This window comes from Ascaphus truei, chromosome 5 (genome assembly GCF_040206685.1).
Source record: "Ascaphus truei isolate aAscTru1 chromosome 5, aAscTru1.hap1, whole genome shotgun sequence".
NCBI classification, from domain to species: Eukaryota; Metazoa; Chordata; class Amphibia; order Anura; family Ascaphidae; genus Ascaphus; species Ascaphus truei.
This window is the reverse complement of record NC_134487.1, coordinates 302816752-302841565: the sequence shown is the minus strand read 5'-3', so window position 1 is coordinate 302841565 and position 24814 is coordinate 302816752. Positions and strand designations below refer to the sequence as shown.

At 42.5% G+C, this 24814-nt stretch overlaps 1 protein-coding gene across 22 annotated transcripts in view; it reads left to right on the top strand.

Annotated features, from left to right (window-relative positions):
• Positions 1 to 24814, top strand: part of PLEKHA5 (pleckstrin homology domain containing A5) — a 196052-nt gene that overhangs the window by 124648 nt on the left and 46590 nt on the right. For all 22 annotated transcript variants that reach the window (XR_012801938.1, XR_012801940.1, XR_012801939.1 and 19 more), the window contains 5 exons: positions 2315 to 2398; positions 4089 to 4203; positions 10606 to 10710; positions 15184 to 15256; positions 23001 to 23101. Coding sequence is in view for 19 of the 22 variants with exons in the window: in XM_075602970.1 (XP_075459085.1) it covers positions 2315 to 2398; positions 4089 to 4203; positions 10606 to 10710; positions 15184 to 15256; positions 23001 to 23101 (478 nt within the window). In the remaining 3 variants the exon portion in view is untranslated. The remainder of the gene's footprint in view (positions 1 to 2314; positions 2399 to 4088; positions 4204 to 10605; positions 10711 to 15183; positions 15257 to 23000; positions 23102 to 24814) is intronic.

Sequence of the window (24814 nt, the reverse complement as noted above, 5' to 3'; positions counted from 1 at the left end):
TGTGACCCATCCTCCCTGGTTCCAAGCTCGCCCGCCCGCTCGCCCACCCACCTTTAAACAGTAAGTCCTGAGGAGCAGCAGTGAGTGACCAGCCATAAGACTTCTTCCTCATATTATAGAGGCAAAGAGAACGTTTGCAGAGATAGTTTTGGGCTATGCCCCCATCGGTCACTGCTGCACGCGCGCTGGAGCGTCTGGTGGCGCATGCACCCGTTTCAACCGCGACCTGTGGTCTGCAGTTTAAGAGCAGGAGATCTGATGGGGGGGGAGGGGTAGCGCAACCATGACATCATGCGGCTGGTTCGCCCTCATTGGCTGAACCGCCGCCATGGCCAATGCTCGGCCGCTGTGCCAAAAGACGCATCGCGGCTTGTGTGCGCACACGCCAACTGGAGCCTGCCCCATAGAGCTGTGCCTTGTGTACGGAGCGCACGCCGTCACGCGGGCAGCCGTGGCACCTGGGGACCTAGCCCTAAAGGCTTGCAGAAAGAGGTCACACCTGGACATGGTCTGCAAGCTTACAATGCTTTGGCCAAAGAATTTATCTAAGTGACCCTCGCGTATGAGAGAAAAACAGATGAGTATTTAACTGTGTGATTTGTCCTGTTGGATGTAGCATTGGGACTCTGTCTTTTCCTTATACATTGTCTCAATATGGTGAGGTGGCTCTTGATTAGAGTTTACATGGGTTGTGTGTGTGTGTGTGTGTATATGTGGTGTACAATACAATGTAACAATAGTCCATAAATAGCATTAATACACAAGTTTCCTTAAGACCACATTGGGTTACTTTTTCATACTCCTCGTACTTTGAAATGGTTGTGATTTGTGGACTTTGTTGATTGAGATTATTCGTGAAATCTTTATCTAGGTCAGTGATTTGAAACCCGGGGCATTTGCACGTCCTCTAATCCTTTTGTATCCTTGTCAAAGTGTATAAATTAATATACTCAACATTTGATGGCTCTTTTTAGAGCTCATATGAGTGTTGACTTGTTACTCTCTCAAGTGAACAGATGTATTTGGCTTTCTTTGAATCTTTCACAGCTGCACCTGTGTTCATAACCTTGTCTGTTGCCACTGAAGGTCAGATTGATTCAAACATTGCGGAATTTTTGTAAAACCGAGCTACCGTCTTCTCAAACAGAATTTCAGTCTTCAAGTATTTTATAATAGTCTAATTTCCGCGAATTCGTGTTTAGGCAAATTTACAGCATAGTAATATTCTATTTAAGCGATTTATCGAATTCTCATAATGAGCTTTCAGAACTCGTGCGTTTCTAATGACGGTGTTACTTTGTAATATATTTTACATAGGGTATTACTTGGTTAAATGCAGAGCTGCGGGTTTTTCTTAACCTTTGCAAGTCTCCCACATGACTTTCACCAGCTTTTGTTTTTAGCCAGGATGAAACTCCTTGTAATAAGACATTGTTGGGGGTCGTCATTAAAAGTATCCTTTTTGCATTATGGTTCTTCGAGTTTGCTTTGAACTGTTAAATGGAATATATTGGTCGTTTTTCAGTTGAAATCCGCTTCTATTCTCAGGTTTCCAGACTTCCAATACCACAATGGATACATGTTTATAAGGGTCATTAACTTGTTATAGGAAGTTGGGACTTGCTGGTGTTTAATTGTTAAATTAATCTTTCCACTCCCAGTAGCTTTCTTAAATATTGCTTTTGGTGTCCGAAATCCTGATTACTTATGTCAATTCTGTGGATTGAAACCTACATGTGACCTGTAATTTCCCTGTGACCTCTTAATTGTGCACCTCTGCACTGGGGTTTATCCTATTTCTCCACTTCTAACTGCTAGATGAAATGTGGTTACTTAGAAATGACAGTAATGGCCTTATTCTGTATCTGCTAAAGCGACTGTTCAAGCCATTTTCGGACAGAAATCCCCATTGAAGTCTCTGGCGATTTTTGGCCCAAAACATCTGTAGTTGCTCATTCGGCAGCTATAGACTAAAGCCCTATGAGACCCTATATTTCAATATATTAAAAAAAAAAAAAAAGAATTCGGGTCAGTTGGGATTTTTTGGGCTGGTTGCGGTGCAATCGGTTGCTTGAATATATTGAATTGCTTCCTAAGGAGACATTTCACCAACGTGGAATAGCGACAATCACTCATGATTGGCTGTTAACTTGCTACGATTATGGCTATCACACTTTAAAGACTCTCCACCTAAACATACCGTATGGAATATGACTTGTGTTCTGATTTGAATGACGTGGCTGTGTACCAGACCGTTATACATTCACTTTGGTTTCATTCTACTGCTCTGAGAAGTTTTCCTTTTGTTCCACAGTCATAATGAACGGAAAGTAACCTGCAAGCATCCGGTCACCGCACAGCCGTCCCAAGATAACTGTATCTTTGTGGTGAATGAGCAGTAAGTATGAATTGTTTGTCAAAACCTAGTAATGCATGTTAAACCTTATGAGCCATATTTACTAAGCATTCATCTGCTATAAGGTACCTTCAAGTCAACAGACTGCGAGATCACTTCCAGCAGCGCAAAGGGGTCTTCTGGCAGAAGAAAAGCGGGCGCAAATACCGCTTGCATTAAACCCAGTGAACACACTAGTGATAAAGTAATACGTTTAAACAACTGGAAATAGTGCAGCCCCAGAAGTGGACTCAATCCAAGTCTGTCCAGTTCTGGCAGAAGCCTGCTTGCTAAATCTGATGAGCCTTTATCCTTTGCAATAGCTTAGAAAGTATAGTTCTAGTTCATCCTGAGACAAAAAGGAACCAACAGCATTGTCCTATATAAAGGGTTTCCTAAGAGTTATGGATTTATTTTAAAGGGAATTGGGAGCTTATTCTATATTTGACAAAGCAGCCGAACAGGTAGTTTTTGGACAAAACTCCCAATGTGAAATCGGTGATGAATTTAGGCTGAAAATTGACCCACCTGCCGCTTTGGCGGATATACTGTAGAATAAGCCATTTGAGCTTTTAAATCTGGTACTTTTGGAGACACATTGCTTACTTTATCTGTTCTTTTTGGGATGGCGTTAGTTTGAGCAGGGTCTCCTCTCCCGTTCCAATATAAAACACCTCCCCTGAATTTGTGATTTAATGGTTACATTTGTTTACAGAGGCTAATTTCTTTCGCAGCAATGCAGCATTGTGTAAAAACTTAAATATCAACTACGAGCGATTGGAAAAAGTGACTGCTGACATGCTCGGAAGAATAAAATGGTTTCTGAGCTACTTTATATCTAATGCGATCATGGTTATGCTTGAATTGTTGGAACACTCTGTCCTCAGGTGGATATGGAACAAAGCACTATGAACCATATATAATTCCCTTTATAATGGGGTTGTACTTTTCTGCATACCATTTTGATCTATGCGGTCTGGCCTAATATTGAAAAGCTATCACACACACACACACACACACACGTACACACGTACACACGTTCTTCACAGTACACACGTACACACGTTCTTCACAGTACACATGTTAGATGCTGTGTTACATGGGGCAAGTGCTTGACATTATTGCAGCTCTAGTATGCTTTGTTTTGGGAATCTGGTGCTTTCAACCATTATTCTTGCCATTGTGCTTAATTACAAGGAACTCACCGGGAGGTCGGAGTATCTGAGGGGCATAGATTGTTGCATTAGAAGGTATTTTTCCATTGCTGCTACTTGCCATTGTGTGCTCCTCATTGCAGTTTTCCCCGCAGCAAAATCTCGTTACCTCCCAGGTGTTTGAGTGACCTTTACTTGTGGTCACTATTTGAAGCCCCCCCTGTCCCTCCCCCCTTTATTTTCTTTTAACCTAACAGTCTTATAATTATCTTTTTAACCTGGTGAACTTGTTTTAATATCCTAACTGGACAGCTATTTATTTATAATTCATGTTTCATCCCGTCAGGAAGAATCGGTCTTTTGATTACAATGTTTTGAAGCTGACTCGCATTTAATCTGAGAGCTTCTTGGTACGGTGACTTTATGCCGTGATCTTTTTTAATAGTATAAAGTCCTTCATTGTGTGAGAACCGAGATCTGCACTCTCTAATATTATTGATCATGGCAAGTCCCCCACTTCTTACCAACTCAATTTTCAGGAACACTTCAACGATGGCATCTCAGGAAAAGAAGGATCGGACTGTAAGCATGTTAAGTGATACATCAAACTGCAGTACTGGGCCACCAGTCCACCCAGCCAGCCCGCTGACCAGGGTAAGTGCAGTGATCTTCAACATCTCACAAAGCGGTGTATGTAGTAAAACAGGGGGGCTCAAATCCAGTCCTCAAGGGCCACCAACAGGTCAAGTTTTCAGGATATCCCTGCTTCAGCACAGGTGGCTCGGTCAATGAGTAAGCCACCTGTGCTGAAGCAGGGATATCCTGAAAACCTGACGTGGTGGTGGCTTTTTTGGACTAGAGCGGGCCACACCTATACTAACAGATCCAGACAAGTGTGTTGGATAACCGAATGCAAGCTGATATTTAGAAATGGGCCATTTGTGGTTCAGCCTGCCCCGAATAAGCAGCTGTATCTCAGAAGTAACAAAGCAAATCGAACATGGCAAGCGAGTGTCATAACCAGGCGACAGGTACTCACACATTGTAGAAAATAAACGTCTATTTTTAAAAAAAACCCACCCAATTCCATCCCCAGACGCGTTTCTTGGGTAAATCCCACCTGATCCCACACTGCTTTTATGTGAGGAACCTGTACAAAGCAGCAGGTTGGCTAAGATACATTCATCATGTAATGAGGATTATGGATACACACTCCTAACCATGTACGGTTCTCTATTTATACATCACGACTCAGAGAACACAAGTTACGCTTTTATCAAGCTAACAGATACCTACTGCCCATCTTTAAATGACCATATTGAACTAATAAGTGTCATAAGTAATAAGTTAATAAGAATTGATTGTATATGTATTTGCAGACATATTTTTCTGAAGGGTTGAAAATGTTTGTTTTAGCCTACAAAAGGCTTCTGCATGGTGGGGGAGGATTTTTAGCCCTGTTTGCTGTACCCCAACAATAAATTAATAGGATTTTTGAACAACTTAATTGTAAAATACATATACATCTACAAAAAGGTGCTTTGGTGGCTCGAAGCTTATAAAGACCTTCGTTTTCATACAGTTCAGCGGGCTGCTATTTTTTTAAGGCGTTTAAAGGTTTCTTCCAAATAGAAAAATATTTATATAGTGCCATCCATGTACATAGCGCTACACAGCAGTAACACACGGGACATAATAACATAACACATAATGGGAATAAGCCCTTCAGACATAAAAGTAACATTAGGAAAAAAGTCCCTGCCCCGAAGAGCTTTCAATCTTAGTGGTAAGTAGGAATAACATCTGCAAGGGTTCACGGTCCGTGCATAGTGCCAGCCAGCAGAGCTACCCGTATGCTTCGTTAAAGAGGTGTGTTTTACGATGGGTCTTGAAGGTGGAGAGAGAGGGATCTGGTTGGGTATTGAGGGGAAGGGCATTCCAGAGGAGTGGGGCAGTCAGGGAGAGGTTTTAGACAGGAGAGGGCTTTAGATACAAAAGGCGTAGTGGGTGTACATATTTATGTAAATTTATAGTTTTTAAAATTGTGTGCCAGCTGAAAGGTTTCACAAATAGTGTTACTGCCTTTTATGTTATTTTACTTTTAATTAAACTTTAGGAATTGACGCCGACTTTTGCCTTAACTATACAAAGCAACCGACTTTTAATTTAGTCCTTTTAATGAAGTAGTAATTGTTGTCAGTATGGGCAATTAAAGGCAAATGTCCTCCCAGTTCTGAGCATGTCTTGTTGTTATGGGGTGGGTGGCTGTTTTAGATGGAGGGGGATCTGTACTTTAGGTTTTTACAGTGTTAAAATCCAGGTTTCTGTACTCGGCATACCACAAAACCCACATGGATACCAGCACATATTTTCAACGAGATCTCCTCCTCGTTAAACCCCTGCTTCAGACAGCAGTGCCGCTTACAGCTGCAGTGTCAGGTGATTTCATGTATAATTAAATAACGACTGTAACATGGAACGGCACTCAATGCTTTTGTGCTGTCATTGCGAACATCGGTTATCACTCCTTTCATTAAATGACTTCCATCGCCGCGAATTGATTGCCATCTCCTGTAACCTGTCTAATTTACCACACATTTCCTTGTACAGCGACGTAGGGAAGGTTTTATTATCGCTGCATCCGATTAATCCCAACTCCGTTTTTCTTTCTTTTCACATTCAGCACTGGAGAACATTTTTCTTTTGTGACAGTCTGATGTTAATTGTTCATGAAATAACAGATGTATTAGCACGTTTCTACACTAAATGTTTGACCTGCCTCCAGCAGTTGAAAACCCACAGTAATCTTCAAACTACAAATAAAGTATTTCACATTTTGAATGTTGTATGTATATATGTGTAACCCCCTTTCCCTACGCCTAAGGGAAACCGGGGGCGATTACACGTGCTGCTGTTACCTGTGAGGCTCACAGCAGGCCAAAGCCTCCGCTTCTAGGGAGCCTGGGGTGATATATCTCGCGGTGCAGGCCTCCACCTGTGAGGATCCCAGCGTGAGTGGGATGACTCCTTGTAGGAAACAATATACTCAGCAATAAACAATATCACACCAGATATTATATAACTCGTCCTTACTGGGTCCCCAGTATAATCGATACAATAATAACACATGGAAATGCAATAACACTAATAACAGTAATGACAATCACACTAAGGGTAATAATCCCCAAAAGTACTGATGGTGCCCTGGGCACCTAGAACCCTGGTGTCCGCAGAACAGACCCACCCCAAAGTGTGAGGTAACTCTACCCCCTGTGAAGTGTGGGGGCACGGTGGTACCTTCCTGGTCAACGGTCCTGACCAGGGAACACTTGTGTAGCAGAGTTGGATCAAGTCCCACGCAGCGGGGCCTCCAACAGAAATCCCTTCACACCTTATGTTCCAGGCCGCGCACGTGGTGCTGGCTCCAGCCGGAGTGCCTTACTTCTGGCTGCCACGAGTGATTCCGTCTGAAGGCCGCAGGTCACCGAGCGGACGTCCGTCCGATGGCGCAGTGGTGCGGTGTGCAGCTCTAATTGGGAGGGTCCCTATCTAGGTCCTTCCCTGCAATACTGCACTAAATAGTGATCGGGGCCTAGGGGGAAACGCACTGGCCTAGTCTAGGAGCTTACTTGCTCCTGCACAGTACTTCTTCCTCCAGAGGCTCCGTGACGACTCCCTGTGCTGTCCCCAGTCCGCAGAAGAAAATCCGGTGTCTGGCCCTCCTCTGCCGACGTTGCCATAACAAAGATGGCAGCCTTTACTTCAGGTCCCATTCATTTGTATTGTGGCGCCATTCCCAAGATGGCCACCGCAACTTACATTTTTGCTACCGGAGGAGCAGAGCAGTTCCCCCTCACACCGGAGGTAAAGAAGAGGGAACCCGCTACGTATCTTTATTTGTATAGAGCCATAAATGTTCATAGCGCTTCACAGGCGCAATATAACAGGTATAATACATAATTGGAATAAGTGCCTTAAACATAAGGAAAAGGAGTCCCTGTCCCGAGAAGCTTACAGAGAAGAATAACCCATTAGGCTTACATTTTGATTGCAATGCAAAGTAATATTGAATGTGGGCACACTACATTTTTATTATATGCTGAATATGAATAGTGTTTTCAAATAGTGTTTCCTATAAGGGAGCAATCCACCCTAACTAATCGCCTGGCGGCAGTTACCGATATTACTTCCTGGTTTTTAAAGGGGATTTAAATGGGCATCTAATAGGAAGCCACAACCGATGTTGCAGCTTCCTATTGGCTCAAGATTTGACAGTCATTTTGTTTCCCCTGAGGCAGATTAAAGTCCGCTAACTTCCCTAGTAACCAGGGATGAAGAGTCCTGTATGGCTCAGCGGGACCCAACGTTTATTAAGGCATGATCCAGACACCGCAGACTACATAGAATTATTTGCTATGGCGTTATTCATTAAACTGCAATAGTGCTGATCGGGGTACTGATCGGGGTACTACCTCACGGAAACCCTTTAACTCCCAAGGAAGTCTGTGCTATTTAATGCATAACTCCCAAAGAGAGAGAAGCTGCATCCTTCATCTATAATGAGCCGTTGGCATAATGCAAGTTACATCATTGTGTTCTTGAGTTTTGTATCTTGCCGGCTATATGCTTATGTGTTTATAGAAAGAAAACAACTGGCCCACAAATGTGTTTTGTTCTTTTTTTAGTGTCTATAGATACCGGAGGATTCACTGCAGCGTTTTGTCTTTCATTAAAGGGCAGATTTACTAAGCACTGCTATATGACACCTGCCAGCGCTGGATATTATGGCCCATTCACGTGACCATTTCTTATCATATTTGTTTCCATTTCTGTGGTGTATTCCGGTTCTATTTGTGAACGCTCCTGTATAAATCAGACCTCTGTAATGGTGTTAAGGAATATGGAAAGTGTTTGGTTATGGATCCGTAGGCAGCAGCTTTTTGTAACAAGAAACTCAATTTCATAGTTTGACATTTACCTTCTTCATCCGAAGAGTTGCCAAACCGAAACCCTAAAAATATCTTAATATATCCGAACATGTTATAAAACTCCTCGTTTTCCTCCGTGTGTAACAGTACTTTTCTCCCGTGATACCTCCTGATACAGCAATCCATGGAAACCCCGGCACTGCTGCCATTCTAACGGCAAAACCGTGTCATGTCAGGACGTCGGCCGTCACCACCTCTTGCGCACGTGTATCACCCGAGTAACGATTCTCCCATAACACACGGCATCTGTCACAACATACAATGACCCATTCTTTGCTAGTCTGCATTTTCAGCTGCTCTTCTGTAGGGGGGTTGAGTATCTAGGTAACATATATAATAAAGTTCACACTTCCAGGCGGCCTCATATTTCCCAGCCAAGTGGAACACGGAATTCGAGACACACTCCCCTTTCTTTCGCTCAAACCGTTCAGCCCAGTAACACGTAACCTGCAAAGTACGGTGTGATCTTTAGCAGTGTTTTATTATTATTTTTACAATGCATCTATTACATTCCCTTTATTTGTGTTGAAGGAAATGTTTTTGTATTCTTCTCCTAGCTTTACTTTTGAGCCACAGTATAATATTAAACCCCAATTAAAGTGCAATCCCCTCCCCCCCCCCTTTCCCCAGCCAAACCACGCTATTATGAACCCGGTGGAGTGCCAGGTTCCTGAGATACTTACTTACCAGTGAAGTTAGAAGCTTTACATCTCTCTCCAGGGGAAACAAAATGGCTGCCAAATATAAGGCAAATGGGTAGATGCAGGTCCTATAAATCCCCTATAAAAAAAAAAACAACGCATTAATACTGGAAACTTCACCAGTAAGTATCTCGGAAACCAGTGCGTCCCCAGAGCTGAAAATAGTGAATTCCTATCTGGAGGGCCCTCTGCTTCTTATGTACAAGAAAAGTGCGGTTAGGTGGAGGACTGCTGTGTTGGGTAACAAGCATTCAAAATAACGCCAATATATTGTTCTTTAAAGCTTATGCCTGGATAGCAGTGTGAGATCATTTAGTAGTGGTTTCTGTAATTACTTTGATTTCTATGTAGAGTATACAATATTGTGTAATTGTGGGGGGATTGTTGTTCAGCTTCACTGTTGGGCAAAAGGCAGTTAGTCTAAATGTGATGGTTTCTTTAAAGACTTGTGTAATTTGTATTCGCGTGGAATACTTGTTGGCACAGTGCAATTGAGACGTTTCATTCCAATATAAAATGAACAAACTCGCAGAATTTAAATTGAATTTACTGTATGCACTGAAAAATGAGTCCTATTGGACCTACAAAAACAAATTCGATTTCCCTTGATACCTGCAAAATAAGGGACATTTTTAATTGTTTTACATACAGGAAAGAGAGGGAGCACAAATAATCTATGTATAATAAGGTTTTCATATTATTCTATTACCATTGTAAGACTGTGATGACAGATTGCACTTTCTGTATAGTGTTCTTAAGCTGTTGCTCCTGTTCTCAGCTCATTAGCTGGCTGCCAAAACCCAAACTACTATCCTTTTTATGGGCCAGTGACTATATACAGTATATAGTACCCTGATCGCTAGTTATAATAAGGGAAGACAGATGTCATGGTGCTAGAATCATGGTGGTCTTTCTGTCCATAGGTTACGAAATAAGCCAATCACATTCTGATTTACAGTATAAAAGGAAAGGGTTAATGGCCTGAAGGAGTAGTGGGTCGGCGAGTAGAGGCACTGACTGAAAACGAGTGGAAGCGAGGGAGCCAGTGTCTGCTCCTTGTGACCTTCGGCAAATCACTTAATCTCACTGTGCCTCAGGCACCAAAAAGGTGGATTGTAAGCTGTGGGACAGGAACTCGTGCCGGCAAAGATGCATCTATGTACAGCGCTGTGTACGCTGTGAACATTATACAGGGGGAACAAATGTATTAATGAGGATGAAAAGATACGTTCATACATACATTTAATCTCAGTCTAGAGCAGATCATTATTTCCCATACAGAATATAAAAGCACATTTTGGTAGTGAGTGATCATAACATCTTGCATTTAATGAATGTAACTAACCCTCTACTCTGCTTCTGTGTAGTCATCCAGATCTTCAGGAAAACTCCATAATTTTGGCAAAAGGTCAAATTCTATAAAGAGGAATCCAAACGCACCGGTGATAATGCGCAGCTGGCTCTACAAAAAGGTACTTTCTTCTTATGGGCTAATGGGCTAAACTATATAACCCTGCTGGAAAGGGGCACTATTCTCTCTCTCGTGTGTGTGTGTGTGTGTGTGTGTGTGTGTGTGTGTGTGTGTGTGTGTGTGTGTGTGTGTGTACATGACATGCTTTTAGTGAGTGATGTACTGTAGCTGACGATAGCTGTATGCTCTATGGTTGGTTCAGTTTGAGAGAGCGCACAGCAGGAATGATACTCGCACAGTTCACATTTGAAGCAGTATTTGCGTGGGTAGTGTTTTGTTTCTGTTAACCCAAGATAAAAGTACACGGCATTAACATACTGTACTAATGGATGTGTTAATTTGTTTTTATTTTGTCCTTGTAGAAAAGAGAAATAAATTAACTCAAAATTATTTTTGACCTGATCACTTGGTTTCATTCGGAAATCAAATTCTAAAATGCTGTTTATTTCTTGTGAATGTTGTATCTCAAATAAGCACACGTTCTTTTAGGCTGCAATGGTGCGCGCAAGTAGGCGCCCGCGCCTGTCCGATTTCTGGACTCTGTTCACGCACGCGGAGGCGTGAGGTCACCAGGCCGGTTCGCTCTCATTGGGGAAATGCTCCCGTGATGCGACTGTCGCGGGAAAAATCAATTTTTTTTTGTCTCCAAATCCTGTTGCGCGTGCACTTACATGAATTTATTCGTGCCGAGCGTGCCGTCGCACGATGTCTGTAGCCTTAGGCTTGTTATATTGTCCTCGCTGCTGTGCGTGCAGGCGCGCACCCAGCGTTGCGCGTTCACGTGGTGTGCGCGTTTAGTTGCTAGGGTGCAAGCGATGACGTGTGCGGTTAGGGGACATGTCTCTGACGTCACAGCGTTAGGCCGCGCTGTGATTGGTTCGCGGCGTGGCAGCAGCGCGAAAATACAATTTTATTGTATTTTTCCTGGTCTGCCGCGTCACTGCTCAAGGCCCTGTGCGCCCCAAGTATACAAACGTCTGGCTAACACAGCCAATTATAATTGACGCGCGCGCACTATATTACACACCTTAGAGTTTAAATCTCTCTGGCTCTTGAAACCCTGATCTCTGTACATGGGCTTTTGAGACACCACGAATGGCTGCTATCCTGCTAGATAGTGCTATGTGTAATCTCAGCGCATGTATAAATATATCTATGAATAATTTTCATATTTTCATGTTTTAAATAAAATGCATCACAAACTGCAAAAAAAACAGCAGTGCTTGATTATCGCACATTTTGCTGCTGTAGGAAGGTACTAATTTATGTACATACTTAAAACTATTCCAGATCAGCAAATGCTAGGTGTTGCTTGTAGATATTAACCTTTCATATGCTGGCAAATGCATAAATGTATGTATTTTTTTTAGAAGGTAGCGTTTGTTTGTTTGAAAAGCTTGGTACTGAAATAAATTGATTTTAATCACGCATCGATGTGAAACTTGGACCCTAAATGCAAAAATAAATCAGAAGCTTCAGACAACTCAAAGAATGGTGGAGAGATGTGAGCTGGGTATTACCCGAAGAGACGGGGGAAGGGTGATTGCGTTTCGAGAATAATAATAATGTCAGACTTCTGTTTAAAGAAATTAAAATGACAGTGGGCCAGACATACAGCAAGAAGAATTGAGAATCGTTGGACAGGGATGCTACTCAACGGTCTTTTGAAATTTAATTTGAATCCAAAGACGACGACCAAAAGTAGGATGGGAGGAACAGAAAATGTGTTGGATAAAGTGGAGAAGAGGCTTGCAGCTTCAGTACTTGGAAGATCACCGGGGAAGCTTCATCCAGCAGTGGATCGGCAGTCGCTGAGGACGATTATACGCGCACACGCACGCACACACGTTTACAGAAATAGTCACCCCCACAAATGTCACATTTTGTTGAATTACAAGTAATATATGCACAGTTTTTCAAACAAACTTTTTAAAAATAGTATGCTAAAACTGTATTGGTTAAACTGAACACCGTTCTGAGGAGAAGTTTAAATGTCAGCAAAGGAAATGTACAAAATCAAATTTACTGGTTGCATAAGTATTTAGCCCCTTGCGTTTGTTCTTGGTTGAAGCTTTTTTTGCAGCAATTACTGCACTGAGTCTTTTTTGGATTGGTATCTTCTAGCTTTACGCAGTAGGATTGTGAAGTTTTTTCCCATTATTCAGGGGAAAAGTCATCCAGTTCTGATGGATGTTGGGGATCGTTGATGGACGGCAATCTTCAAGTCCAAATGTTCGATGGGGTTCAAGTACTTTGGCTGGGCCACTCAAGAACATTAATTATCTTCTTGTTCAACCACTCCAGTGTGGCTTTTCCAGTGAAGAATGGGCAAAAATGTCCCCATCCTACTGTGCAAAGCTAGGAGAGACCGGTCCACAAGACTCCGAGTGTTAATTGCTGCAAAAGGTGCTTCTACCAAGTACTGACGTAAGGGGGCTGAATACTTATGCAACCAGTACATTTCATTTATACATTTCCTTTGCTGACTTCTAACCTATAACCGTGCTCAATTTAACCACTACAGCTTTGTAACTTTGGGGGGGAAAAAAAATGTGCATACATTATTTGTAATTCAACAACTTGTTATTGGTAGGGGGTGAATACTTCTGCAAACGTGTGTGTGTGTGTATGTATGTGTGTGTGTGTGTGTGTGTGTGTGTGTACACTTAATATTGAGATGTTTTATCCTTTTTCCCAGTACTACACAGGCAGACTGAGCTCCTTAACTAGACAGAGTACAGAACGTATCCAGAGCCAGCAGAAAGCAGTAGCTGGCAGGAAGTACTATAGAAGAACAGCTTCTGGTGGGAAGTGATGGAGGAAATAGACTTGCTTGTAGGAAGCAATAAAGATGCTGGCCGGAAAAGCGAAGAATCTCAGCAGCTGGAGGAGCAGGGAACGCAGTGCGGCTGTATATAAAGGAAGGCACTAGACTAGCTCATTAAGAATGAGATTGACAATTAATATTAAGGACCCCAGACAAGAGCTGGTACATCCCATTTAGTATTTGGCTGCCATAGATGTGGTAAAAGAAAGGAAATTTACCTTCTGATATTTCTGTTTCTTCAAGTCCTCATAGGGCAACGCGCGTCGCCTCCCTTGAGTCTTCTTATATTTGGTTTATTAATATGTTTGTGCTTCCTGTTTAAGAGCTCTGACAGAAGTTTGGTGACCTAAGGTGGATAACTCCCGCTCATGTAGTGGTCACAAGAAGTGGGGTTTTTTTTTTTTTTTTTTTCCTACCAGCTGTGAGGAGGAGGAGGAGAAGCTGCGATATTAGTATTTAGCTGCCATAGAGGACATGAAGAAACAGAAATATCGGAAGGTAGATTTCCTCTTCCCCCCCCCCCCCCCCCCTCCGCCCTTTGCTTTGACGGAAACACAAATAGAAAATTGAACAATGCATCAAAACGAACTTCTATCTGCACTTTCTTCACGTTTTTACGTCTCCCCTTTGTATATTGTTTTGTATAAAGGGGATTGTTTTCATTAGGGTACATTTCATAGTAATGGTTTGTCTCCTCTCGACGTTTTAAGTGTATCTTCCTTTCTGCTGTACGGTCAACGTTCAACGTTCAAAAACAATGGTTTCGTTATAATTTTCTTTCCTCTTACTTTGTCCTCCAATCAGATCAGAAACAGTGAATTGGACATTCCCTAGAAAATTAGCAACACGATGATGTTCACTGGATGTCACAAGGGCCACCAGTATGCCGTCCATCATGACGTCCAGTGAATGTCATAAGGGCACTCAAGGTTAAAAAAATATATGTACCTGTCTGCTCCAGTGACTCCCTGGTTTCAAAGATGTACAGTACCAGGAACATATGTGCACAGTGGTGTTTAAAGTCCCCACATCTCGCAGGTCTGATTCTCACCTATGTTATAAAATTATAAACCTATCATTCTGGTCAGAATTGTATGCGTCTGAATCCACCACTACATGGGGAATGCATACTTGTAACTAATGAACTTGTCATTTGAGTTGAAGTGAATAGTTGTATGTATTTAAACTTGGTGGCACAAGAATAAGGAACACTATTACTAAACTTCAAGACTTTAAATGTGGAGGTCTTGCTTTGCTTTCATTTGCTAATTTGAGTCGAAGCAACATTAATAATGATCATTCCTTAAAAGCAAGTGAAATTGTTATTGGACAGATTAATATGCTAAATGAATGTACTTTCTCCAAGATTGATTTTCTGTGTTTTCATGGTTGGTGCCAGCACAACTGCTTATGTAAAATGTAATCTAAAGAACATTTCTGGTGTTACACCAAACACCCTCGCATGATTATCATTTTTTCCCCCCAATAATTAAGCTAATGGTATTGCAATATTTCTCTACAAGAATGTGCCGGGCTTGTAATACACAGTGCGTGTTTGGGTGAGGCAAAAATATGGGAAGTTTGTGGCCACTGTTGTAATGTTATTTTAAACGTTCATGTGGAAATTTGTTTTGGTTATTTTTCCAGGCCAACTCTGGTATGAAGCTATGGAAGAAACGGTGGTTTGTGCTTTCAGACTTGTGCCTGTTCTATTACAGAGGTAAGCATGCCAATGGGACGTTAGATACCATCTTTGGTATGGGATTAAGTTCTATACTATGTTAAGGTAATGGAGCTGTAATAAGTGGACCAAATGAACCAAGGCTGATCCACAGACCTAAATTGCAGATGGAATTCACTGTGTCTGTGATTGATGATTTCTGTTTGTATATATCTAAAATCTTCTACAGGAGGTTTAATGGTAGAGCCATTTGCAGCATGATGATTGGGAAGTGGGAACAGTTGACGTTTAAATTTTATTCCATGGCCGAAAATTATACATTTATTTTTCTTTGTTTGAAGCTCTGTACCTCAAGCCGGTAGTTATTGAGACATGCCTAAAATACTTATGTATTTCTCATTTTAGGATACAGTATCGCATAATTCTGCATGCCAAAGACTGATTATGCAATAGTGCGCACATAATGTGTCTCTAATATCGCTTTTATCATTTTGTATATGTTGGCATTTTGTCTTAATAATCATCTAATTTTCCACACTGTTTTTGCTCTGTGATGAAGAGGCTAGAGTGTGTGTGTGTGTGTGTGTGTGTGTGTGTGTGTGTGTGTGTGTGTGTGTGTGTGTGTGTGTGTGTGTGTGTGTGTGTGTGTGTGTGTGTGTGTGTGTGTGTGTGTGTGTTGCTTTTATAGCATTGGTATAAAAAGAATGAAAAGCTTCGCTTTACACCGTAAAAGCATATAAAGCGTTCCTCTATTAAATGTTGTACTACTGGAAGTCTGTCATTCACTGGTGAACCTGACGAAAAATAAACTAAAGCTAATTAAATTCTGTCATCCGTTTAGTCTCATGTGGATGTGTTTAGTTACTGCAAATGTGTTGCACTTTTTAAAATGTTCCTTTCATAAAATAACTTTGATGTGCATTTTCTTTGCACCGATTTACAATCTTGCCGTACAGTACGTTACATTACAGGTGGTCCTCTGTATCCGACGGCCCGCTTTCCGTCTAACGCCTTATCCAACGCCGCATGATGCAGTCCACTGGACGCATTATCCGACGGTGAAGTGGCTGCTCATTGTGGGACAGAGTATGGTCCAGCCGCACAGCAGGTCCCAATAGGGTGGGACAGGGGTGGTGGAAGTTAGGGGTATGCCAGAAGGGCTTCCATGAAAATATACGTTTTCAGGCAGTGTTTAAATGGCTGAATGCTGGGGGAGAGTCTGATGGTGCGTGGGCGGGAATTCCAGAGAGGGGTCAGCATTTGGGAGAAATCTTGTAGGTGGGAACGAGAGGAGGTAATAAGGCAGGAGAAAGGGGGCAAAAAGGAGGGGGCGTTAAGGGGTATATTTTGGAGTTGGAGACATCAGGACTTAGTGAGGGATTGAATGTGAGGAATGAAGGCGAAAGCAGTCAGAGTTTGGGTGTAGGGGTGACAGTGGAAGGGGAAGAGAGTATTAGTTCTGTTTAGGACATTTTATGCTTCAGGTATCATTGGGACATCCAGGAGGCGATTGCAGAGAGTCAGTTGGTGACGGGACGAGTGGGAGAGGACAGGACAGGGAAGGAGAAGTAGATTTAGGTATCAACATGGAGATCATACTGAAAGACACAATATTGTATTAGCTCACATAGAGAAGAAGTGTAAAGTGAGAAGAGCAGAGGGCCAAGGAGAGAGCCTTGTGGGAACCCAACAGAGAGGGAGGATGTGAGGAGGAGGTGCCAGAGAAGGAAACGCTAAAGGAGTGATTGGCTAGGTAAGAAAAAAACCCTGAGAGGCCCATGAAGAGGAGTGTGCAGAAGGGGGATGATCAACAGTCGAAGGCAGCAGAGAAATATAAGAGGTAGCAAATTAACTTGCCATTACAAAAATAGAACCATTTGAACTCTTAGCCTTATTGAAATATTTATGTTAAGTGTAGCTTGTCTTGCATTATTGGGTAGTAAACACAGTTGAATAGCCCTTGAGTCTTTTATCTCCAGAGTAAGATTCCAAGTAACCAGCTGCTTCTTATGCGATATTAAAAGTAATCTTCCTTAATAACCACAGTACACTGTAGCCCTCCCCTCCGTTGGATCTTTTTCAAAGCATCGTATTAGAATAATTAAAGAACAAGAACACAGGAGAGTGTGCCCACTTGTCTCGCACATGCTCCCTAAACCTCTAAATCAACAAGCAGCATACATACTGCAGATATTCCGAGTCTCGCAGTGAGCCTACGAATGAGCAAATAAGGCACACTATAATATTGCACCTGTAACAAGTCTGAGCTTGTGTATAACCTTCTTTTCACTCCCAGTTCCACTTTCATAGTTAATTTCTCCATAGCTTCTGCATACAAGGAATTCTGGGTTAGGGAAGAGCACGGCCAGCGGCCGACACAATGACCGACACAATGACCAACTTCTCTTCCTTCTAGACTTGAACTTGGAACTTTAGTTCCAAATGTAAAAGAACATTTTTCCTTTAAATGCAGAAGGCAGGCACTCCGTGTTATGAAAAAAGGTGTATAGGATGGCGCTCTATACCAGCAAAAGTAACAGTGAATCACACTACTAACACAGTTGTAAAACTTAAAGTGCACTAAACAATAAAAGTGCCATGGTGTAAAGTGACTAATTAGAATATTTGCTTGGAGGCAAATAATAACCGTGATTTGTGTGTTGTGTAATAATAATAAACTGTGATCCTCCACTCAGCTTTCAAAATAGAGACTGTTTCCACGTCTCTTCAGATACTGGATAGGAGCAGGATGGAGTATCATACATAAAAAGTAAAACATACAAAAAGTCCTCAATGTTTACACTCACATGCTGTGAGTGTGTATACAGGCAGAATCCAATCCGTGGCACTGTATACTCACATGCTGTGAGTGTGTATACAGGCAGAATCCAATCCGTGGCACTGCTTGCAGATGTATCTAGGTGTGTGGGTTACCTGCAAAGAGAGAAGACCACTATAGCGCATATATGTATTCTAAAAACTTTATCTGAGCATTAATATGTCCCTGGCCCATAGAGGGCGCACTTGCTAGAAGGCCACTCTTTTAGGCAGTTAAAAAGACAATATGAGTCTTGGGCAGGACGGCGATCTCACCGCCTCTGTTATGCTCCAGTGATCACTGCGGGGGGCCGGATGGTGTCGCTTCTGGTTGCGGCCGCCTGAAACGTCGGGCGTGTCACAGGCGTTCCCTCTTTGCTGCAATAGGACTCTACGCGTTCCGCTAGGTTTCCCCAGCTTCGTCATGAGTCCATAACTAGCCCACACGCCAGGGAGATTTAAAGGGACTCAAATCTTACTATTGGATGGAATGCCCATCCCATCTGATAACTCTAAAATGATTAAAAATCCCGCACAGAACACCGCTAATCCAAATCTAATCCATAGAGCATGTTTATTATAATGTTTTATAGGGATAAAAATCGCCGTATATACAAATAACACCAGTGTTACAATCTCTTTTCAAACAGGATACAGCTTAAAAACAGGTACAACATAGCATGAAGAATATCATGCAAAAAAATGCACTATCAAAACAGAACCATTATATAAACTATTTGGAAAACATCAATTGACACCTTCTTCTGGTACTGATGAATATATTCTCACAGGGAAAACGTGTAAAGAAGCAAGAAAAGAGATACAGGACCTTGCATTACTTTCTTACTCTGTTAATATATATTTAAACTTATGACACTATTGGTTTTCGGATGCTTTACTTTTTATGTATGATGTGACGCCGCCCGCTCCTCCATCCTGCTCCTGTCCAGGCACTCGGTGTTAGCCAGGGCACAGGAGAACATGTGCTTGTTTGTGTAACGGCATTCTGGTTTAAGGGCTTAATAATAAATCAAAGGAGAAATGTGAATTTGCATGCACCAAGCCAGGAGTGGCCAGCTCCAGTCCTCATGGGCCGCCAACAGATTAGGTTATAAAAATATCCCTGCTTCAGCACAGGTGGTGCACTTTTTTTTTATTTGAGCCACCTGTGCTGAAGCAGGGATATCCTTAAAACCTGACCTGTGAGTGGCCCTTGAGGTCTGGAGTTGGCTGCCCATACGCTACGCCATCTGTTCCCCTGCCTCGGATATAAATACCATGTTGAGGCCCGTTAGCAGTGGTGCTCTGGCACATTTGCATGCGTGAGCCTGAAAGACTCCAGTTCTTGGCTGAGAGAGAGGGTCACGTATGGAGAAAACCAGGGCAATTTGTACTCTGCATTTTAAATTGTACTCATTTACTAAATGAAGGAAAACCCAATTACAGACATGGGTACAGAGCTATATGCTGTGGGACACCTGGAGAGTTAGATTCACAGTTTGTGGATTTTGTAAATGAGTAACAGTTAAATAAAAAAAAGTGTGTGTGTGTGTGTGTGTGTGTGTGTGTGTGTGTGTGTGTGTGTGTGTGTGTGTGTGTGTGTGTGTGTGTGTGTGTGTGTGTGTGTGTGTGTGTGTGTGTGTGTGTGTGTGTGTGTGTGTGTGTGTGTGTGTGTGTGTGTGTGTGTGTGTGTGTGTGTGTGTGTGTGTATTTGAATTTGAATTTGATGTTGATTACATTTTACAAACCAAACTGTCCCCTGGCAGAATTTCTCCCTGCTGTGTTGTGCACGGGCTTTATAATTGCAGAATTCTCTATGTTTCTGTGTATAGTTTGAATGCACCATAGTTGCTAAATGACAATACTGTAACACCTGTTTGAAGTGGTTGTTTTGTCAGGGCACTAAACAAATTGCATTTTTTAAGTGAAACTTCTTTAGTGGCACCTCATTCCTAATGGGACAAAAATGGATTGTGGGGATAGAAAATGAAACGGATGTGACGTCAAAGTGCTGACGTCACAGTGCTGCCAGTTGAGGCCAGGCTGTGTTCTGGCAAATCATATGCGGCGGCTATCGCCGCCGGCGCCGCTCCTAACCATCTTTGTTCCCCCCCAAACGGTCCCCCCCACCTGCTCAACATTTACTCGCCGCCGCAGCTCCTAACGAACACTGCTCCCCCCACCCGCTGACATGCCACCGGCGCCGCTCCCCCTCAAAATGTAATTGCCGCCACTCCCTGCTGACCTCCCCCGGCCGAGGCATGGAACGGGGGGGGGGGGAGGGGGTAGGGGGGAGGGTTGAGTGCGCTGCGTTCCCCACAGCACCATCAGAAGGGGATCGCTGCAGCGCTCCCCTCGAAGCCAGCTCCCGCTGACGATGATGCGCTGCCCCCCTTCCCCCGCCGACACTGCCTCCATCGCCTCTGCCCACGCAGTACTTCCGGAGGGGGGGGGGGGCTTTATTAAGGTATCTGCCCCTCACATACGCCGGGCCCGGTGCGGCCGCGTCTCGCCGGGGGTGGGGAGGAGAAGAGACTCAGGCAGAGCCGCCGCGGGTCCGCAGCTCTGCCTGCCTGTGAGGGGGGTGTGTGAGGGGGGAGGAGAGGCCAAGACAGAGCCGCCACGGGTCCGCAGCTCTGCCTGCCTGTGAGGGGGGTGTGTGAGGGGGGTGTGTGAGGGGGGAGGAGAGGCCAAGACAGAGCCGCCACGGGTCCGCAGCTCTGCCTGGGGTGGGGGGAGTCAGGAGAGAGGGGGCAGGACACAGAAAGAGAGACACACATACACTGACAGACACACACACATATACACACACACACACACACACACACACACACACACACACACTGACTGACACACATACACACACACACACACACTGACTGACACATACACACACACACTGACTGACACACATACACACACACACTGACTGACACACATACACACACACACACACACACACACACTGACTGACACACACACACACACACACTGACTGACACACATACACACACTGACACACACTGACACACACATACACACACACTGACTGACACACACACATACACACACACTGACTGACACACACACATACACACACACTGACTGACACACACACACACACACACTAACTGACACACATACACACACACACATACGCACGCACACTGACTGACACACATGCACGCACTGACTGACACACATACATACTCTCTGACTGACACACATACATACTCTCTGACTGACACATACACTGACTGACACATGTGTGCCGAGCACGCGCGTTATAAGTCAATTTCTGTGACAAAAGTCAAAGAAGTTTCACTTACTATGTGCGTGCACAGCACACACAGCTTTTTTTTTTACCTTTTGGCACATGAACTGAAATAATCAACCCTGGTTTGTCGTTGCTAAACTCTTTGAAGGAGTCACATTTATTTGGCCAACATATATGAAACAATTTGTCAATGTAATTGGTTCCATGGGAAGATTAAATCACCCTTACCGGCATCATAATTACTATCCACAAAGGAACCAAGGCAAAATAAATTGGGATTGAGGAAACTGGTCTATAGGCAAAGTGTTGATTATCCTGATCACAAAAGAGCTCATGAAGAGGTAGATCCTAAAAATCCTTCAAAGCATTTGGTTATCATGTAAACATTATACTTTAAAAAAAAAAATACAGATTTGTTTTCATTTCTTTTTTAGCTGGAACATTATTTAATCGATTTTTAAACTAATCGTTGGTCCAAGTGGGAATACACACGAACATACCATTCGCGTTAAATATAATTGTTTTCTTAATTTCTTGCGCTGTGACCTCAGGCTGCGCTGGGCTCTGGAAAGAGCTCTATTTTGAAGACACTTAATATTTCACCTGCTCCTTTTCTCCTGACCGAAACATCAGATTCTAAATAATACAGACAGCCCCGAAAAGGGCAAGAGGAGATTTTTACAGTAAATAGAACATAAATCTGCACAAGAAAAGCATCTGTGTACACTGTAGATGTGTGATATAGATATATGTATGTGTGTATATATATATATGTGCGTGTGTGTGTATGTATATGTGTGTATATATATATATATATATATATATATATATATATATATATATATATATTAATTAAAGGAGAAAACGGTTGCCTTTACGTGGCTTTTTCACGATCACGTGCTTTATCTAGTAGTGCTCTAATTTAAGGCGAATCTGAAGACAAACTGCCTTTGTTGCAGGGACTGTGTATAGTGAATCATTACGCTTTTATAAAACCTGTATTATAATTCTGTCCTGATCACAGTATCTTTACTTCAAAGGTATGAAGCCGCCATATGTATTCCAATCTCAGCAGTATACGTGCATGTTCTGCTATATGGTGTTGCATGGCTAAGTGCAGCTGTAGTCTGCTCATTTCCCACACTCACCCCAGAGCTGAAACGGCATTCTCTACCGCTATCGGAGGTGAATGTTTGAGTTGCTAAATCTCTGGAAAGCCTCAATGTAATGTGGTGAGGGATTAGGTGTTTGCCATTTGGATTGAGATGCAATAATTGAATGTCAGTACTTGTGTTCAGCAAGTGAAAACTGCCTTCTTTTGTTTTTGCCTCGAGTTATAAGGCTGCATCAGTCACTTAATTCCCATATGACATCTTGCTGTTCACAAAACTAGAAGGCACATACCCTGTAGCAAATAAGGACTGAAAAATGTGTGTGTTTATTTCTCCTGCATTCTGCCATGGACCCTGAGCAGCTGTGCGTATGTTAGTTTCCTCTTAATTAATTCTCATCTTTCCAACCACCAAAGAAAAACAGAAATACTCAGACTTGTGAAAGGGATAATGTCTCTAATAGTTTTTGCTGCTGATGTTGTGAAAGGAATAGTTTGTTTTTGACTTGTGGTAGGTATAACGTAGGAACCTGGTGCTTGGTATGTTCTACCTTCATATTGTTCTTATTGTTTGCTAGATGAGAAAGAAGAGGGAGTACTGGGGAGCATTCTTCTGCCTAGCTTTCAAATCTCTATGATGACTCCAGAAGATCATATAAATCGCATGTATGCATTTAAGGTAAGGGTTTGGAGCTTTCGCATTCAGAGATATGGGGAAGGAAACGCTCTGTAAAGCATGCTCTTATCCCCTTTCCATGTCCGATTTTCAAAGGCAGGTCCAGCAATCCCCAATAATCCAGTTGTTGGTCAATTGAATTATTTTCTCTTGAGGTCAAATGACGACCTACAAATATGCAATTTATATTTGGAAAGAAGATTTTTACATTTAACCATCTTCTATTCCCTTCTTAAATAAAAAAAGCATTTTTTATATATATGTATGTATGTATTTATGTATGTGTGTATATATATATATATATATATATATATATATATATATATATATATATATATATATATGTGTATATATGTGTGTGTGTGTGTGTATATATATATATATATATAAAAAAAAATTTCTGCATCACAATAGAATGTGTGGGGGGGTAAGGACAAGAACAAAGCACAACATACATATAACTTAAAACACGATGAAACAATGGGTAATGAGGTCCCTGCTCCAGGAAGTTTACAATCTAAAAGGGATGGGGATAGTGACGATATAAGTATGGGTGGAGTTATAAAACCACTCAGCATAGGATTGGCCATAGGCTTGTCAGGAAGGGTTTTGAGGGAGATTTTGAACGTGTGATTGGTGGGGTAGAGGCTGAAGTGTCGTTGCAAAGAGTGCCACAGTTTGGGTACAGCCCTGAAGAAGCCTTTGAGGCGGGAATGAGAGAGGGTGGAGGTGATTGAACAGTGCCTGCTTTTGGGAGAGTACTTGGGGATTTGATTGACATGTAGAAAGGGGCTTTGTGGGTGAGAAGCGGAATCTTGAATTGGATTCTGCTGGGTAGGATTAGCCAGTGTAGGGATTTGAAGCAGCAGATCAGTTGGTGAGGTACATATGCCTGGTAGCAGAATTTATGATAGACTAAAGGAGGATATCTGGAAGATGGTGAGATCGACCTAGTTGCAGTAAACCAATCGGGATATTAAAAATGCATTACTTAGAGTTTTGGTGGATTTTAGCAATGTTCCTGAGTTAGAAGTGGCAGGAATTGGTGATATACTGGATATGTGGTATAAACGATTGCGAGGAGTCAAGTTTGACACCTAGACATCTGGCTCGTGGTATCGAGGGGGGGGGAAGATCTCAAGCATAGGGTGAGAATAAGGGGGCAAGGGAAACTATTTAGTTCTCTTTTTGATGTGAGATAGTGGTGGGACATCCAGGAGGTAACAGCAGAAAGACACTTAGTGACACAAGCAGACAGAGTTGGAAGAAACTGTTAAAATGGATATTTGGACAAGACCTACAGATGTAGCCAGACTGGCTGTCCCTGTTACCGAGGAAAGCTGAGGCATCCCCCTGGCAGCAGGGAAGTTTGTTACGGAAGTCGGGACGCGCCACCTGGCGCAGGGGCTTTTTCCTCTGCCGGAGCTGCGTTTTTTTGGTGCCGCTCCGGGGACTGTAAGTTTGGCTACATCTGTATCTTAGAAAAAGAGAAGCACTTCTCCCCTTTGTGTTATTTATATTATTTGTTATCTTTATGATTGTCACGTGTATTATGCTGTGAAGCGCTATGTACATTAATGGCGCTATATAAATAAAGACGGCATACATTATTATTATTATTATTATTATTATTATTATTATTATTATTATTGTGATTGAATTCCGGATATCCCCCACATTAACAATTGTGAAATTTTGTTTTCCGTTGGTTGTTTT